The following is a 17,918-nucleotide window of genomic DNA, read 5'->3' on the forward strand; positions in this document are numbered from 1 at the left end:
AAGCACTAAAGTCCAATGAAAAGAGGTGTGTCTCATTTGTTGGGTGTTGTGATACAAATCAGTATTGATTTGGATCGCATGACACGGAAGGTATTGACATAGCATCTGTGGTGTGTGCACAAAACACTTATCTTGTGTACAAGTTTGATAGTTGGAAAAGTTTTGTTGTGCATTCAGTAACTAGGAGATGTATTGTCTATCCATGACAAGTGTTATAGTATGTACATTACTATAGTTACTACCATTTCCAACCAAATGAGGCAATGGCAACCTTTGAATCCACCATTAATAGGTGCATTCTTCACTTTCAATTTTAATCACATTCAAGTGGATCACACAAGATGGCAGTAAGATGAGAAAACGTAACAGACACAGGTACAAACCCATTATAGTTTTATTTGACATACAGGTGCTTTTGGTTCCTAGTCAAGGAGCTTTATTGAGAGCACAGATTCAATTTACACAAAAAGAAAAAAAAAGTGGTAGGTTAGATTTATCAATTATCTGGATAAAACTATCTTTTGTCCAAGACATACAGAACACGTGTTAATGGTTTTCAGTTTTTGACCGTACTCCACTGACAAACTACTCAGTCTCCTTTGACTCACAGCCTGCAGGTTCATTTCACCAATCATTTGTAGTGATTATGAAGTTGTCACAAGATGGCATGAGCAAACTCAGTTTTATTTTTTCTTTACAAAGTTTGCACCAAATAAAATAAAGTAGAGAGATCTAAAGAACAGGAACAACAATAATAAACACTTGTTCTACATAATGTTGCAAAATCTACATTCAAAAACCAAGACGCGCAATGTTGTACCAGGGCCCCATTAAATAACCATATCAACAAGCACATAGTGTAACGTTTTTGTATCTTTGTCCGTCTGCCTGCTGGTTCTCCAAACAGTCACAGACTTTTCTTACTTTGTTCTTCAGAACCAACAGCAGTCTCAGCAGTGCCTCTTGCAATTTTCAATAGACACTCTCTCTCAGTGGTGGAAGTGAAGAAGTAGAGGCTACAGGGTAGATAAAAAGACTTTAAAGTCCATAGTGGCCCAAGCCTTTTGGCTGAATGTGCCCCATCCCGCTTGTGCATAAACAGTATATTAAAATCATACAGGTAGCAGCAACACCCCTGCAGAGAGGGGTTGAGGGGGGCGAACAGTTGGTGAGGATGGGGAAGTTCTGGAGGAGGAAGAATGGGAGGATAACAGTTGGAGGGTGGGAAGACGTTAGACTTTGTCTGTCCAGAGCACTACTGTACAAGGCCATCTTGAGGGGAGACTGGGTCTATGTCTTGGCCTCTGCGATGCCTGTGCTCTGTTTTGTTCCTGTTATCAGAGTCTTCCCGTTCACCTGCGTTTCTCTCCCTCTCTCGCTCCCTTTCTCTCTTCCTCTCCCGTCTCCCCTCTTGGTTCCCCTTGTCTTTGCGGTTCCTCCGTTTGCCATTATTCCATCGTCCTCCTGGGGGTTGAGAAAATGAAATAATAAAGAAGAGTGAAGTAGAGAAGAGAATACTAATACTGAAAGGGAAAAGGAGGCTCAAAAACATTTGTGTTATTTTCTCATTTTTTCTATACTTTCATAATGGTGGTAATCAATATTTGAAAAAAAGAAAACATTTCACTTTGGAGCTCATGATGCAATATTATAGCTGCAGAAAAATGTCAAAGATATCAGTCCAAATGTTAAAAATTAACAACTGATATGTAGGCACGTATTTGTCAGTCTTACATAAGAAGGTTAATTTCCTAATGAATATTGTTCATTTACTCAAGGAATTTCTGCTAAGGGGCCTCACACAAAAAAAGTTTTATGCTTTCTCCACGCAGTAATCTTCTTTACTTTTCCTAAAGCTTAAAATAGTAAAGCTCTATTCTTTTAGCTCAACCTGGCCCAGTTTGTATGGCCAGCTACTGGATAATCTGTGGTTCACAGGACTCACAGTTCAACTTTTGCCATTAAAAAAACTATAAATCAATACATAAATAAATAAACCATCTACATCATTTGACATAGCCAGACTTGAAGGAGAGTGAACAAACCACAGACAAAATGTGCAGTTTCCCTTTAAGGTACAACACTGGTTATTGCAGTACTCCTAATTTACCACTAGATGCCAGTCTTTAATCACAGACAGCGGCTCCACTGTTGGCCTATCAGCTGTTGCTGTCCTCTCCCTATGATGAGCAGACCTTTGTCCAAAATAGAAAGCCTTTAAATAAACCCTCAATTTATCTGTTCTTGCAACACCATCTCATAAACAAAACCAAGAGTTTTGGTATGCTGAAGGTTTATCTCTGCTGGAGCTACAGTTATTAATGATAATAACAAGATCCACCCCCAGGGAGGTTGGAGACAGGACCTGCAAGTGAACGCAGAAGCCCTTTCCTGTTGTTGTACTGCGCTGTTCATGTGTGAGTGGAACGGAGCAGCACGGCCTGCTTGGCTGGATGGCTGGCTAGTTGGGGGATTGTGAAACTGCTGAAGTAGGCAGTAGGCACAGACACAGGGAGAGAGAGAAAGAGAGATAAAGCGAGAGAGAGAGAGAGAGAGATCTCTCTCTCTGTCTCTCTCCTGTCCGCTTCGGGTTTGCCCCCCTACGCTCATCCTCTCCCTCTCTGTCTGTTCATTAATCAAGCTACAGTCCGCTTGTTGGACCAGGGATAGTGGCTCACTTCTCGTCCTGCCTCCAGCACAAGTCAGATCAAAACACCCTGTGCTAAACTAAGGTCTACCTGCCCACTGTGTTTAGTCTTTATCTTGAAATAAAAGGACAAGAGGATATAAGATGGAGTACTTCCATTTGTGCACAAACATAGCAATGTTTACAAAGATTGATTGAAAGAAAGTGGGAAGTTAATTTAAAAAGAATCAAAATCACAGAAAGTGAAGATAGTTTGGTTATCTTAGTTTGGTGCCTGGATGGATGGAGAGATGGTAGAGGGATGTACGGAGTTATCTGGTGCACTGACTCATTCAGGGTCTGCCCCCTGTCCTCTATAAACACAGGAAGTCCCCTTCACTCTCATTGTTTTCTCTCTCCTGACACTATAACTATTTACAAGTTCAGTGGATTAGTCATACTGTAGCCCCCGTGTTTTTGTAGAGCCAGAGAAGAAACCTAATCCATGCCATTGTTGAGATGATTAGGAGAGTGTTTATCAAACTGACCTGCGTTTGGTTAGTTGGAACAGTTCCTGATGGGCTTTTTATAAACTGTGTGTTGACAAGTGTGTAATGGACCCCAAATGAGACACCTTTAGAGTTTTTGTAACATTTTCAATGGACATTTAGCACATCCCCCAAGGCCAAGTTTTAAAGAATAATTGCTATAATCCTGTGTCTTCCTAACCTGCTGCCAGTCTCCCAATGGCCCTTTTCCTCTCTCTCCCTGTCTGTGTATGATTATGTGAGTGGTGACAGGTGTGCTGGAGTCAGAGCAGAGCCACCAGCTGCACCTCATCACCATTATCAAGCTCTGTACAAATACCCAGCTCTGCCACTGCCACCCTGCTGTATTACTGCCTCTGCTTCAGTCAGTGTTACTATACTTCATATACTTGGCGCTCCAGTTGCCCTCAGTCATCCAGGTCATGAATGACTGAAATGCTCCACAGACATTTTACCAAGAATTTTGAGATGAACACCCTCAAAATCCTAAAATGAGATGCCAACAACACAGACTTCAACCAAGTCCACTTTGTCTATATCATATCCCTGTCTCCTTGCCATTGAGTGTCTGCACTTGGGTTCACTTGCTCTGTCCCATGTAACAAGATGTCGTTTAAGAGTTTAAGCAGTTCAATCACTGGCAGTGACTTTGAAGGTAGCACATGAAAATGTCCCAGTAATGTTACATGTTGGAACTTGCTCCAAACATACTGTAGTTTATTTGGATGTAAACATTCAATAAAAGCGTCCATTTTTGTCTTGGTTAAAAGTGGAACCGCTCTGAAGAGAACAGTTCAGCCAAGACTTGTGTAATATGCTGTTAAACTGCAAGAGCACTTTACATAAATACACTAAATACATTTTTCCCCCTACAAATTAAGAGTTCCAGCTGGCTATGTATCTATGAGTGTTTTGGGAAATCCTGTGTCTACAACTGAAATATATCTAAACATGAAGATACTAAGATAGCTCAGGAGTTGTAATTCTTGATGCAGTTCATTTTGAATAGACAAATAATATAAACTATTACTTCATATTGTGTTACTTATCATATCCAGTACTGGAATTATTTTGTATGTGTGCATTTCAGTACATTATATTTGGACATGTGCAGCATAGTTATGTTGGTTATTCAAATAAGGTCCGTGTGAAGTGCGAACGCTGTCTTTCAAGGGAAATTATTGGGGTGGATAAATGGATGTTTTATGTGCTTCCTATTGGAACAAACATCTCTTAGTTTGATATTTTCATAGTTTATTCATTATTTTCTTGACAAGAGTTACATGAGAAGATCAATACCACTATGCTTACTGTTAAATGTTCAGCACTGGACTAGGCAGGGGATAAGCTTAGCTTAGCATTAAGACTGAAAGAGAGCTAACAGCTACTGTAGCATGGTTCTGTCCAGAGTTTAAACAAACACCTACCAAGACACACAGTTACATGCCTTAACTATTTTCCAATAATCCTATAAATAGTTGAAGAATGTCTAAGTTGCTGTATAAGTTGCTTTGCATAACAATGTAGCCTATGTCAAATGACAAAATATATGTAAGATAAATAGTAAGTGTTTTTCCCAAAATGTCTAACTATTCCGTTAATGTAGTTGATTAAAGGTATTCACTGCTACAACTGTGAAGCAACTGATACATTTATTAAACTCCAAGCCCTCGAGCACTTTCTGTTTTGTTGTCTGGCATTAGCTCATAAAAGTACAAAAACATAACCCAAAGACAATAATAATTCTGTAATATAGGAGAGCGCTTGTAAATCTCTGAGGTCACTCTTTAACCTGCCACTCATGTTATACGATGTCCATCTGTTTGCATGCTCCATGTCTGATTTTGTCATTAAAGACTGGATACACTGTTTTGTCTGACCAACGTAGTACAAATATTAATGTTCATGTCAAAATGGCAAATCTGGATCCAATCAAAGCCTCGTCTGTCACTGTTACTCATGTTCTGAATACAATTAGTACCAGATTCAGTATGTGTCATTACAAGTTAAGAAACCTTGCTATAATCCATTGTTAATGAGAGGGAATGTATGCAGGAAAGTGGTGTCCTTTTTATCCTTTACTGGATGGGACACTGTGTGTATGTATACGTGTACATGTGTGTGTGTATATATATATATATATATATATATATATATATATATATATATATATATATATATACATACACATATGTGTGTGTGTGTGTGTGTGTATATATATATATATATATATATATATATATATATATATATATATACATACACATATGTGTGTGTGTGTGTGTGTATATGTATATATACATATATGTATATGTGTGTGTGTATCTATGTATATATGTGTGTTGGTGTATAAGAGCAAGGTGACAGTTGGAAAAGACGGAGATCAACTGAGAGAGCAAAGGAGCACTGATGGTAAGGGAAGATGTGTTTATGTGCATTTGCACATGTGTGTGCGGTTGGAGGAACACTGTGTGTTTTATGGTGGCACATCCTCCGTGGCAGGCGTTCTGTCGTCCGGGGAGCTTTTGGCGGGAGCCAGGCTGGGATTAAAGGCTATGGGCTGTCCCACAAGTGGAATGCCTGCCGTATGGCGGCCAGGATGTCATGAGGGGGGTTCTGGGTGTGTGTTTGTGTGTGTGTGTGTGTTTGTGTGTGTGTGTGTGTGTGTGTGTGTGTGTGTGCGGTGGGAGTTAAAGGGGGCTAGGGTTTGCAGAGGGCACACAGTCTATCCGGCTTCAGAGATAGAGGGGTGAACAGCAGGTCGATCGAAGGGCAAATTAGCCAGCATTAACTTGAGAGACGGCGGCGGATGAGGATGTGTATGTAAACATTCATAATCTCTTGCTGTGGATAACGGAGGAACAGAGCCAAGTATCTCTGACTCCAAGCCTAAATATGTCTGCATGTTTCCTGCAGTTTTACAACTTTTCTGACGTGACATCTATAATTTAAAACATTGTTTAGGGGTTAATCACTTCCAACTGGAAGTTGTGATTTTGCAACCAGCTTCTTGAGGCTATTTTTAAAGGCACATTTTGATATTTTTTAAAAATACACTAATTTGCTTTCTTGCTGAGAGTTAGATGAGAAGATTGATAGCACTCCTTTTTAAAAAACAGTATCAATCTTCTCATCCAACTCTAAGCAGGAATGCAAATTTGTATTCACATTTTGAGGACATAATGTGAATAATAACCATATTCAGTGTGATGCATTTAATTTAATTTAATTTCTAATTAGATGGATGTTGCTCTTAAATATCTTTAGCAAGTCATATGTAAAGACAAGATAGAAGGTGAGTGGTCACTAAAGGGCTTAAAAACAAGTGAAAGAGAGCAAGTCAGTTAAATAGGCAAAAAGAGAAGGAGGAGAAATGCAAAAATGATCTCAGAATTTTGGAGGAGTTTTGGGAAAAGATGACGGATGTACAAAAAAGAAGAAGAGGAAGAAGTACAACATACAATAGAAATAAGTTATATATATAAAGTCAACAGAAGGAGCAGTAAAGTGAAAGAGGATGAAATTAGCAAAGAGCTGGAAGACTCTGGAGGAGTGTGTGGAGGAGGAAAGGAAGAGGAGAGGGGAAAGGAGAAGGCAAAGGGAGAAAGTGCAAAAAAGGAGGAGAGGAAGAGGAGGAGGAGGATGTATCAGTGTCTGAGGGCTGCTGGAGGATTACCGGGGGCTCTCTGAGGTCGGACCACTGACCCCCTAGCGTGTGCAGAACGTAAACAGCGAGGAGAGGACGCGCCGAAGCAGATAATTAGCTCTCATTCACTGTGGATGCTGTTGGAGGAAGAGCAACTGGGTAATCACACGCGGGGTCAAAGTCGATGAACGGGGTCTGTAGTGTGTAGGACTATGCACATCTTCCTTTCTTTCTTTCTTTCTTTCTTTCTTTCTTTCTTTCTTTCTTTCTTTCTTTCTTTCTCATCCCATCTCTCCGCCCCCCCCCCCCTTTCCAGGCTCACACTAGATCAACAGAGCCGTTGACCACACTAAAGTCTCGGCCCCGACTCGACTGACTGGGAGCGCCAACAGGGAGCTTATATGGGGGTCTATGTTTTCTTTAGTGTGGTAGGGTGTGTGTGTGTGTGTGTGTGTGTGTGTGTGTGTGTGTGTGTGTGTGCGGGTATGAGGATAGGGGAATGGATCAGTAGAGAGATACAGATAGAAAGTGAGAGAGAGAGGGATAGGCAGGGTGAGAGAGGGCACATTTCACAGTCTGCCTTACAAATCATGTCGACCCAGTTGACTCTCTTCACAAATTACCACCAAGAGCAACGGCTGTGTAGTTATTTTAGTGAGACGAAGTTGGTATGTGTGTGTATTTACGTGCTCGTGTTAAGTGTGCCAAAGTGAACGTGCAAGTGTGATTTGCGCATTTGTCTGACTTGTTTGAAATGGAGAGGGTGTATTTGTATCTGAATTTGTGTGTGTGTGTGTGTGTGTGTGTGTTGTCTTACAGTGTGTATGTGTGTGTGCGTGTGAATGTGTGTGTGCGTGTGTGTGTGTATTGGCAGCTGTGGGGATAAACCAATACTGATCCCCTGGTCGCCGCGTGCCTCCCAGGGGGAGGATGTTGATGTTGAGCTGGCTGTTTCTGCTCCAGAGTCAACTGCTTTTCTGCTGCATCACACACACACGCACGCACGGACAGAAACACACACATGCACACACATACACACACAGTGTTTGTTCTGTAAGTGTGAGGCCCCAGGGGGCTGGATCTCAGCCTCCTACCCTGTCTGCGATCTGTCATTTAACACTACAGAGCCCAGGCTCAAAAACAACCAGCCGTAGCCGCCAACCACCTCAGTAACCGCACACACACAGTACACATATAACACAAAGTGATCGTAAATATGCCACAGCATCAGGGTTTATAAAGAGACAGCCCGTCTGAAAGCAGTTTTCACTCTATTCATTAGAAATGATCACGCTATTCCTTGTTTACTAGGAGCAGAGAAAGCGGTTTTACTGTTTAAAAATCCAAAGAGGTCTCGTGGGAAAACACACAACATACCCATTGCAACATCGTCAATGTGTGTTCCCCCCACTGTCCTCACTCTAACCACAACGACAATCCTCTGAGTAAACAGTCGTAGTCCTGAGCGGAAGAACGACTAGCTCTGATTGTACAAGCTGAAGCAGCAAGGTCTGGAATTCATAGAGAGTAGAAATCATGCCATGTGACACAAATACAATGTTGGCAGTGAGCGTGATGGGTCAGTAGCAACAGCAATAGACAATGTTTAGTATCAAGTTTTTAAATTTGGCTCTTTTTGACATTCTTTGACACATAGCTGGAACACAAAAACACTGCAACTCTGCTACAGTGTCTTCCTTCTCCCCCTCTTCCTCACTTCCTTCTAATCATCTCCATTGTTTTATTTACCTTGACATTTTTTCCTTTTGGCCTGGCACTCTCTAATCTCTGAGATCTCAGGGCAGGGTGTGCCCAAGGGTGATGGGTACTGGATGACCTGCCGTGTGCGGTTCTCTTGGCCCCGACAGATTCTACCAGACCGAGAGCAGGGGCTCCACTCGCTCCACTCACCCACCTCGCAGTGCACTGGAAAGGAAAAATAGAGAAAGTTAGAGTGGGAATCATCAGTGTTTAGCCACTCCAAGTTTGGAATTGGGTTACTCTCTTTTCTTTGTTTAACTTCAAGCTCATTTGCCAATTCTGGCCACCAAAAAAATGGCTTGGCCCAATCAACAGAACAAGCTTTCAGACCTCTGCATTACATCTTTGGCAGTTATTTTATGTGACACATCCACACATACACTGGACTGACCCTGTGGTGTGCACTCCATGAGTTTGTCATTGGGCTCATAGTCCTCTGGACAGACATGGTGGCACTTCCCACTGAGGTGGTACAGGCTCGGCCGGCACCGTGTACATGTCTCACCGTTCACACATGACTCACACCCTGCAGGACACCCTGCAAAGACAAAAGCAAGGTATAGCCAAATTTAACATGTAAACATGTTTTATGTACCATTTATGCTTCTATTGCTAGTTATAATTATTTTGTAAATTCTGCATGGGTAATGTTAGAAAAAATAACATGCACTCACTGGGTACACACTCCCTCTGTGTGTCACTGCGGACCAGCCCCTCGGGGCAGCTCTCCTGGCACTTGCCCAGGTGAAGGTAGAATCCTGCTCGGCAGCGCGTGCAGAAGTTCTTGTTGAAGCAGGAGTCGCACTCCGACCTGCACTCTGACAGAGAAACACAGACCCACCACCAGCGTTTATTTAAACCGTACAAGTTATCGTGTGTGTCCTGCGTGTTAAATATACAGGGTGTCAGTGTGTGTGTGTTCGTGTGTGCATGTCTCACTGGTGATTCAGTTAGGGATATAGAGTACTGCAGGCAGATTGATGTCTTACTGGTGGCTTGTGATATATGATTTTAAGTAATACAGCAACTTATTTTGTTTAATGTCACCAAAAGGAAACATACATAACAGGCTAACTGCTAGCCTGTTTCTCAGCTTATACTGTATGCACATGATGCCATATGTCACAAGCAGGTCTTGAGCTGTGTGTAGAGGAATTACACTCTTGTGCTTATGTTTGTCACATGTAAGTAAAATAAACTGTTAAGAAGCCAAACACAACTCAAGACAAGTTTAAGACACTTCTCTCTGTGGTTTGTTTTGAGTGAAAATTATACTGATCATTCAGTGGGAAATGTACTGTATATATTTTGATTATCCATTAATTGTAATTAGTTAGTCCAGTAACTAACATCTCACCTGGAGACTATTTATAATAGTAACATGCAATGACTTACTTGTGCAGGTGTTTCTTTCTGGAGAGCGAGTGCCATAAAAGCCTGGAGGACAGGATGTCATGCACACCCCGATCTGCTTCATCCCAATCCTCTCCAAATGCATGAAGAAGCGTGGTTTGCAGGACAGGCAGCCATTGTAGTCAGAGCAGGTCAGACAGCCACCCTGCTGGCACCCTGAGCTCACACCAGAGATCTCTGTTGACAGGAGCAGGGGGAAGCTTATGAATTCCACATATGGTATAATAGGAAAACTGAAATATTAAGACTGAGGCAACATTTTCAAATGTTAAAGCTAAGGAAAATTAATCCTAATGGATAACTTGTCTAAATATGTTATAAGTTTGGAAACTTGTAGATTCCATACAAGTGATCAAGCTTCCCTCTTACTGAAAGCTCATAGCAGGAATTCCCCTTCCTGTTGGTGCCAGTGATGAACCCACTAACCTTCTGGCAGGCTATATGTACAACTGTATAGCGTGTAGCACATTAAGGTAGAAAATATATTGTGTTCTCACATTTTCTCAGCCGACCAAATGTGTCCCAGGAGACCCATTTTAGCTCCTTGACGAGACACCTGTGCTAAAATAAACTTACCATTAGGTCTTTAAATCTGTTATATCCCCCTTTTCTTGCTCTTTTTCCATCTATACCAGCATCTGTATCATCTATTTCTGTGTCCAAAAATGTCATCTTGCTTCCTAAAAAGACCAGTGGACAGAGAATAATATCCCATTTGCCTACATGTGCTAAAACATCTTTCTATACTCAATAATATGAACACCCACAACCAATAATCCATACTTCACTTAAAAGTTGACTTTTCTTTCTACAATACCAACATAAGTATTTTAGTTATGGCACATAACTTTAACTGTATCATAATTTCAGGAGACTAATAACAAGGTAAGGTAAGGCACATACAACCAGGCATACTGTAGATTTATGCTGCACACCCTAGTTTCAGTAAGCAAGATAACAAGATGTAGATTTTAAGTCAAGACTGGTAAAATGGAATAACTTCATGATGAATGTGGGCCAAGAGCAGGCAACAATATCATTAATGGCAATTATTTTACATGTGTAAGTGGCATAATACAGACTCATAGGACAAATCATCCAGTGCCAGTGACAGCAATTTATATCATGTTTACAACCATGTTTATGGCCATAAGTACTGCAGTGTTTAGTTTATGTTGGTGTAGTTCACAATAAGGGTTTTCATCCCCCCACTCTTCCCAGATTTGTGGGATGATTCACCAGACTTTGTCTTCTGATGATGAAAGCCTGGGTTGTAGGTTTGAATCATTTTAATTGTATGTTGACAGACATGTAGCAGACATTTTTTATCCCTCCAAAGTCACAGCAAGCATATTTCAACACGATAGCGTGTGTTCATGATTAACGTCCTATAGATGTACACAGCGCTTTTGGCATATTGTAGATGACCTGTATCAAAATGGTTAAAAACTAAGGACTGAAGGACTGAAATAACTAATTGTAATAAAAAAGAAGGAATAAATTCAGTGAGATTTCATGATGTCAGCTTTCTGCTAAAGCTTGAATATAATCCTTAGTGGACAAAAACGGCAACAAAGAGGGCTTGTGGAGTTGGATGTATATGTGTTCCAAAAACCGCCAGAGAGAATGTTCTTTGCTCCTGATTTCAATGTTACGGTAACAGAATCACTGTCTTTATGAGGAACTATGTTCAACTGGAAATACTGCGCTTCATTTAAGTTGGTTACGTTTCTGGTACAGGCCTATTATTATATTAATGCTTAACACGTACCAGGAGTGACACCCAATGGCACAAACAACATGTGGCCACAAGAAAAGTGTTGCAGTTTCACTCATGGTAGTCAAATAAATGGCAGCCAGTTTTCCTCTTCAGCCTTGCATGGCATTTCATGCCACTGGCTTACATTGGGCCTTGTTCTCCTTTACGTTCTTCTTGTTCAGGGTTTAGCTGCCAGTTTACAATAGATCATTAATACTTTGTTTGAAATATCTTGACAATCTTTACAACTGCTGTCCGCTTGCCCACATGTGTTCCTGCTAAGCTGCCCTGATTCACAGAAGTCTTAAGGCGCAGGAATTCAGCTTTGCCCTTGCACTGACAAAACCTCAGTTGGACAGTGGTATCTTGCATAACATACCAACAAAGTCACATATGAATAAACACATTCACAAACTTTCACACACACAGATGGTTCATAGCAAAAACAGAACTGTGTAACAAAATAGAAGAAACATGGAAAAGAACAGACATTTGATCCACTCTGTTAATAGTCTACTTCTTTAGGATTGAATTAGGCAACACTCTTGATTTTCCTCACTTTAACAATGCACATTTCCAGCCTTAAATCAAGAGGTAAATCCATCGACAAACACTGATTTCCTTTTATTAACTATATATAATATGTATGCTTTTATCACTGTTAGCACCCAAAACCTTTTTTTTGGATGCATCATCACAGACAGGAAGCTCAGAGCTCGGGTTCAGTCTCTGCATGGTAATTTTGGCCAGTTGACTGAATGGTCAACGACCTCCAACTCACTCTTACCCCCTTCTTTCCCTCTGAAGTCTGTACTCATTCACCCCTTCACCAACTAATCCCTCCACCCTCTCTGATATCTCTGGAAGTGTCAGATATCTGCATCCTTGAAGGAAGTTTGCTTTCTTAGAAGCACTTGTCAATTAATGGGTACTGACTCAGTCTGGCAGGCAGAAGATTACTCCTTACTGTAGGCCGTGACCTAAACCTTCAACTTCCTTAGACAAAAAAATGAATGAGTGGTGAGGTGCTGCCATCTCATTACGTCATGTTTCAGTATGTGGATAGCCTGTTGGAATAAACTGATTTATCTTTTTCAGCCACAAAAAAGAAAACCCAAACACATTTTCAGTGATTGATACAAACCAAAAGAAGTTAAGTTAGACATTCTGTTTTCTGTCCCATAAATTACGCACTAAAGTTTCAGTGTACACCCCCACACCCCCCTCTCTCACACTGCGTTGAGAGGCCCTTTAACATTGTTTAAGAATAAATAAACATTTAAAAGGGAGAATTTGTGTGTTTTGATGTAGCACACGGTAAGGCAGACACTAAAATATCTATATATCCTGCATGTGTACATCACAAGCACATATTTAAGTGTCAATACTACATCATTAACATACTATCTACATTTTCTTCTGTTTTATTTTCATTAGGACTGATGTCTACATTAATTTCCAGTTTGCTGCAGTTCATCAGCTCTATATGAGCAGTTTCACCCTGCTGAACAGCATAACAATCCCCAACACCCCTTCAAAACTACATAATATACACAACATTAGTGCAACTCTCTGTCTTAAAAGCATATATCATTTTGCAAAATTCCAGTTTGATGGTCATAGGTTTTAGAGGGAAAATGACAGGTTAAGTCCTCTTTCTGATCCAGAGTGTAGCTCTTAGATTAAATGTAAAGACAAAGAGACACACACACAGAGAGAAGTCTCAGCCACAGGTGGCAAGCATAAAAACATCACTCCGAAGGTCTATTATTGTACAGTAGATCACAGACAGTTTTCGGCCACGCTGGCAAATGATACATGGAATATTCCAGTTATCACTGCTTTCTCTAACAGACTTAGTCACAAAGCACATCTGGAGACCCTCAGTGATAAAGAGTGTGGAGGAAGAATAGAAAAATACACTTTATTGATACTTATTTCATAGTGTCATGGAAAAAGGCCGGCCATAGCTCAAGAGATTAGACATAATGTTGGACCCCATGGAGATATGGGAGATGAAATACCACCAGACTTGAGTGTTTTCAGTGTGGAACCTGGTGTTTTGATGGAGTGTACTGTCAGTTTTGCATTAACTCAGATTCTTAACAATAATAAGAACAAGATGTGAAATGATTTCAGTGGTGATAGCCTACTTGAGTTAAATGTGTCTAGTCATAACTTTTAAACACTCTCTGTGTGAAGAGGGTAGAGGAAAGTTTTCTTATAAATTACAAAATGTTACAGTATATGTAAATAAACTGAAAATAGAACCTTCATCGCCAAATATGGGAACTAAAACTGTGACTATCCTTTTGAACACGGTATTCAGCCCTCATAACCGGGCACCAGACCAGCCTGAAGTGCGGTCTTCTGCTCTGACCGCTAGAGAGCGACGGGAACCAGGAGACTGAGCGCAAAGCGTGGCCACCGCAGGCTTCAGGTGACAGGCAGCACAATTAACGAGATCAATTAAGGATAAAAGGAAATCCAATAAAAGCGGACTGGTAATGGTGTAGTTACTGAAGGTATCAAGGTTGTGCCATCCAATCAAAGAACTAGAGGAGCATGAGCTGGAATTGGCAGAATTTAGTGAATTTGAGAATATCTGCATTATGTATCATTAATAAAATGAATATAATTACAGGTGTTAATTATTTGTGGATAATATGCTAATGATATGTATTTTCTTTAGTTTTCCTTTTAAAGAATTTGGGCAATGCCTCTTCTAATTTGCCACAAGTGAGTTGAGTTTAAATCTTCTCATCTTAAATGATCAAATGGAGAGATCCAAAAGCAGCAAATATGTGGGCATATGTGAACATTAACGCACAGGATTCCCTACTGCGCGTCTGTGTAAGTTTGGTGACCTACATGTCTACCAATGCACTGACCACATAACGCGCCTGTCACCAGCTACTAACTGTAAATTTAGAGTCAACTGTATATGAGATATTGCTTTTGTTGGCATGATACAGGATACACCTCTTGTCTGGAGACTTCTGTGACTTAACACCTCTCTGACTATATATATATATATATAAATATATGCAGTATTGGGGAGTGGTGAACTATTTGTAATTAAACTGGTAACAATTTGCAGTAGTTTGCTGGTAGTTCAACTACATTCATAATTGAAGTAGTGAAATTACCTTTTTCCCTTTTTTGTGCCATTTTTGTGTAGTTAACTACTGAAACTACAGTTCTGGGCCATAAAAGGAAAGGAATGATTTTTAAAAATGTCACCATTATTTCTCTAATTGAACCCCCTTTGACCAGCCCCGCCCCCTTTTACTTTCGCTGAAAAGGCAGCCAACGCCACACTTGACCTTTGTGTATTTATGCAATAAACTCAACTGAATGCAGTTATTACTTTCATGTCACTTTTATGTATATTATTTTGTTAATTTGAAACATTTTTACGAAGTAATTTAAAGTAGGTTTTTCTGCGTAAATAGCTTTACTAACTAGATTTCTCATCAAGGCTTTGTTTGTAGTTTAATCTCTTCCAGTGTTAAGTAATTAGTTGCTTGCAAAGCGCTTTCAAAGTAGCTCCCCAACACTAAATATAAAAAACATTAAACATATATATATTAAAAAACAAAACAAAACAAACAAGCAAACAAACAAACAAACAATTAACATAAAGAGCTTTCCGGGTGTCATTGTGTGTGCGCGCGTGAGTGTATGTGTGCACCAAACACCGGGCAGCACGCCTCACTTCACTTTACTCACGTTTATGTTGCCGGTGCCTGGAGCTGCTGTGCTGCTGACAACCAGTGTAATCCATGCAGTGCAAGATGATCAAAACAAAGGAGATCAGTTGTAATTGCATAGTAGCCCAGAGATGAGACTCGTAAAGCCAATGTCAATGTTCACCAAAACACTTATTGGATAAGATTCCGTTTTCTTCCCCCAGTCGGAGGCAGAGGGTGATAATTCCTAGACACAGCAGGACCCCCAGCTATGTGGTGATATGTGATGGTGATAGTGTACAGTGGCCCAATGATGCCTGGGCCGCTTAGACTGTAACATCCTGCAAAGGATCTTCATATGTGCCAAGAAAGCCAGACTGAGTCAGGGATCCGTTATCCGTGCTGTGATAAAGAGCATTCCCCCCCAAAAAACGAACACAAACACATCAAAAAGGTCGATTTTCATCCGTTACGCGCAGGAGGAAAACAAAATCAATCATCAGTGTAGGTAAAATAATGAATAGAATTACTATCATTTATAGTTAGCATGGCTCTCAAAAAGTTTGAGATGTTATATCCATGTGTAGAACTCCAGATTGACCTGTCTTTCCCTCTCTCCGTCTTTCTCAATGGAGATGCGCTCTGCGTCCCGGTGTGTGTGGATACTCTATAGTGCCAGGCACGATGATGGTCTCGGCTTCATTCAGCATCAGCTGAAGCACAAAAAAAGTAAAAGCCAACAGAGGACCAACACCGGTAACCACAAAATCAATCTGTAAATTGAGTGTTTCGTAGTTCTTTGGGCTGTCAAACACACATCTCCTCTCACTCGCTGTCGGCGGAAGGCAACTGAACCAAACTAAATCTCCGCAGTTTCAACGCTTTTCTGCTTTGCGTGCAGGACCCATTCACTCCCCTCCTGCCGGCCCGCTGATGACTTCAGCCTTCTGCTGTCTCTCTGTCTCTCTCTCTCCCCCTATGAGCTCCAAAGTTTATTTAGAGGGCAAGCCCCCCGCGTCAGAGAGAGGGAGAGAGAGAGAGAGAGAGAGAGAGAGAGGGAGGGAGGGAGAGAGAGAGAGAGAGAGAGAGAGAGTGGGGGTGGGAGTGGGCATAGGCCTACTGAAGTTTTTTCAACAAGGGTTTAGAGATGTGAACTGTAGCTTCTCTATGAATCCTGTCTCACATTGTGCTTTCGTGTGATGTTTTAAAGGCACATCGTTAAAATGGACTGGATGTCGAAATTGATGTGAATGGACACACCTGTGAGGCATCACTTCTTTTCCATGTTAATTGTTTAAAAACTAATTTCTGAAGAACAAATAAGTGTAATAAAAATCTTAAAATAAATCATAATTTAAAGCCCTTAAGATGATTTATAATACACACATTGTGGGCAAAATTCAAGTAGCCATTAATGCTGATTGAGAAAAAGAAGAGCTCCATGACAGCAGGTGTTCATCCAGATGTGATTTTGTCTCCTTAGATGTCTTCTCCTTCAAAAATTTCCCACAAATGTTTTAATGAATTTGTATGAAGAGGGAGGGGACAGGTTACTTTTTGAGCAGATCATTCTGACTTTACTTGTGACTTTATTATACTGTAGTAGTGTATTATTCTTCCATGATATTTTTGAACACACAATATGTTTAGAAAAAAACATATTTAGTCAATGTGATTTAATGTGAATCCACTGTCTGTTTCCTAAAATTGAAGTCTGCAGTGTGTTTTATATTTATTTTCTATGATGACATTTGAGGTTGATCTGCTGAAATGTACCAAATCCTGAAAAATAATAGTTTAATGGACCCAATAGTTTAAAATGAAGACAAGAGGAGAGACAGCAGGCGGTCATCATAATTTTTATTTCCAGGAAATCATTTGAATTTTTGAATGATTTTTGTACTTGTACTGTATTTCAGTGGTTGTGACAGTTTGGCATGGAGAGAGAAAAAGCCCATGCAGCATGGAGCAGCAACTCAGCAGCATCTCTTATCATCTCCTCTAGAGGGAGTTAGCTCCATAAAAGCTTGAGGCACATTTTCATGACAGACAACCATGGGTGTCAGTAAGTTATGGACAATTATAGCACTTTACTTTTTGACATTAAGTCCCAATGTGGTGCTGTTTTTACTGCTATGTTGTGGTCTATAAAACATAAACATATTTTAATAAACACATAAGAGATGCATTGAGGATATTTACCCCTTGAAAGTATTTAATCAAATTGAGCAAACATTCATACATACATCATCAGTCATTACTACATTTGTCATGATGACTGAGTGAACAATTGTAGGTTTAGTAATTTTGGTGATAAATATTCTCAAAAGCAGAGACATTATTGCCATAATACTTAAGGAACTGCAGCCTCTGGAGATCCGAGCAGAGCAGTGTGGAGGGGGCCTGAAGCCTCATTTGTCTAACTAGTGTGTTGATGTTTAGGGGGAACAGTATGCATGGGCCCACTGCATCT

General features: G+C 40.5%; 1 protein-coding gene across 2 annotated transcripts; it reads right to left on the reverse strand.

The window, feature by feature from the left end:
- Positions 1–108: 108 nt before the first annotated feature.
- Positions 109–15,904, reverse strand: rspo3 (R-spondin 3). 2 transcript variants are annotated; one of them, XM_053327060.1, is made up of 6 exons: positions 15,486–15,904; positions 9,977–10,171; positions 9,256–9,399; positions 8,973–9,119; positions 8,570–8,746; positions 109–1,464 (listed from the first exon to the last, which is right to left on the reverse strand). In XM_053327060.1, exons 1-6 carry the CDS (start codon positions 15,583–15,585, stop codon positions 1,256–1,258), a joined length of 972 nt encoding a protein of 323 aa, XP_053183035.1. In that variant the 5' UTR covers positions 15,586–15,904; the 3' UTR covers positions 109–1,255. The 2 variants fall into 2 exon arrangements, with proteins under 2 accessions (XP_053183035.1, XP_053183036.1); XM_053327061.1 differs by lacking the exon at positions 8,570–8,746.
- Between the last annotated feature and the right edge of the window lie 2,014 nt (positions 15,905–17,918).

Source organism: Scomber japonicus, chromosome 10 (genome assembly GCF_027409825.1).
Source record: "Scomber japonicus isolate fScoJap1 chromosome 10, fScoJap1.pri, whole genome shotgun sequence".
Lineage (NCBI taxonomy): Eukaryota > Metazoa > Chordata > Actinopteri > Scombriformes > Scombridae > Scomber > Scomber japonicus.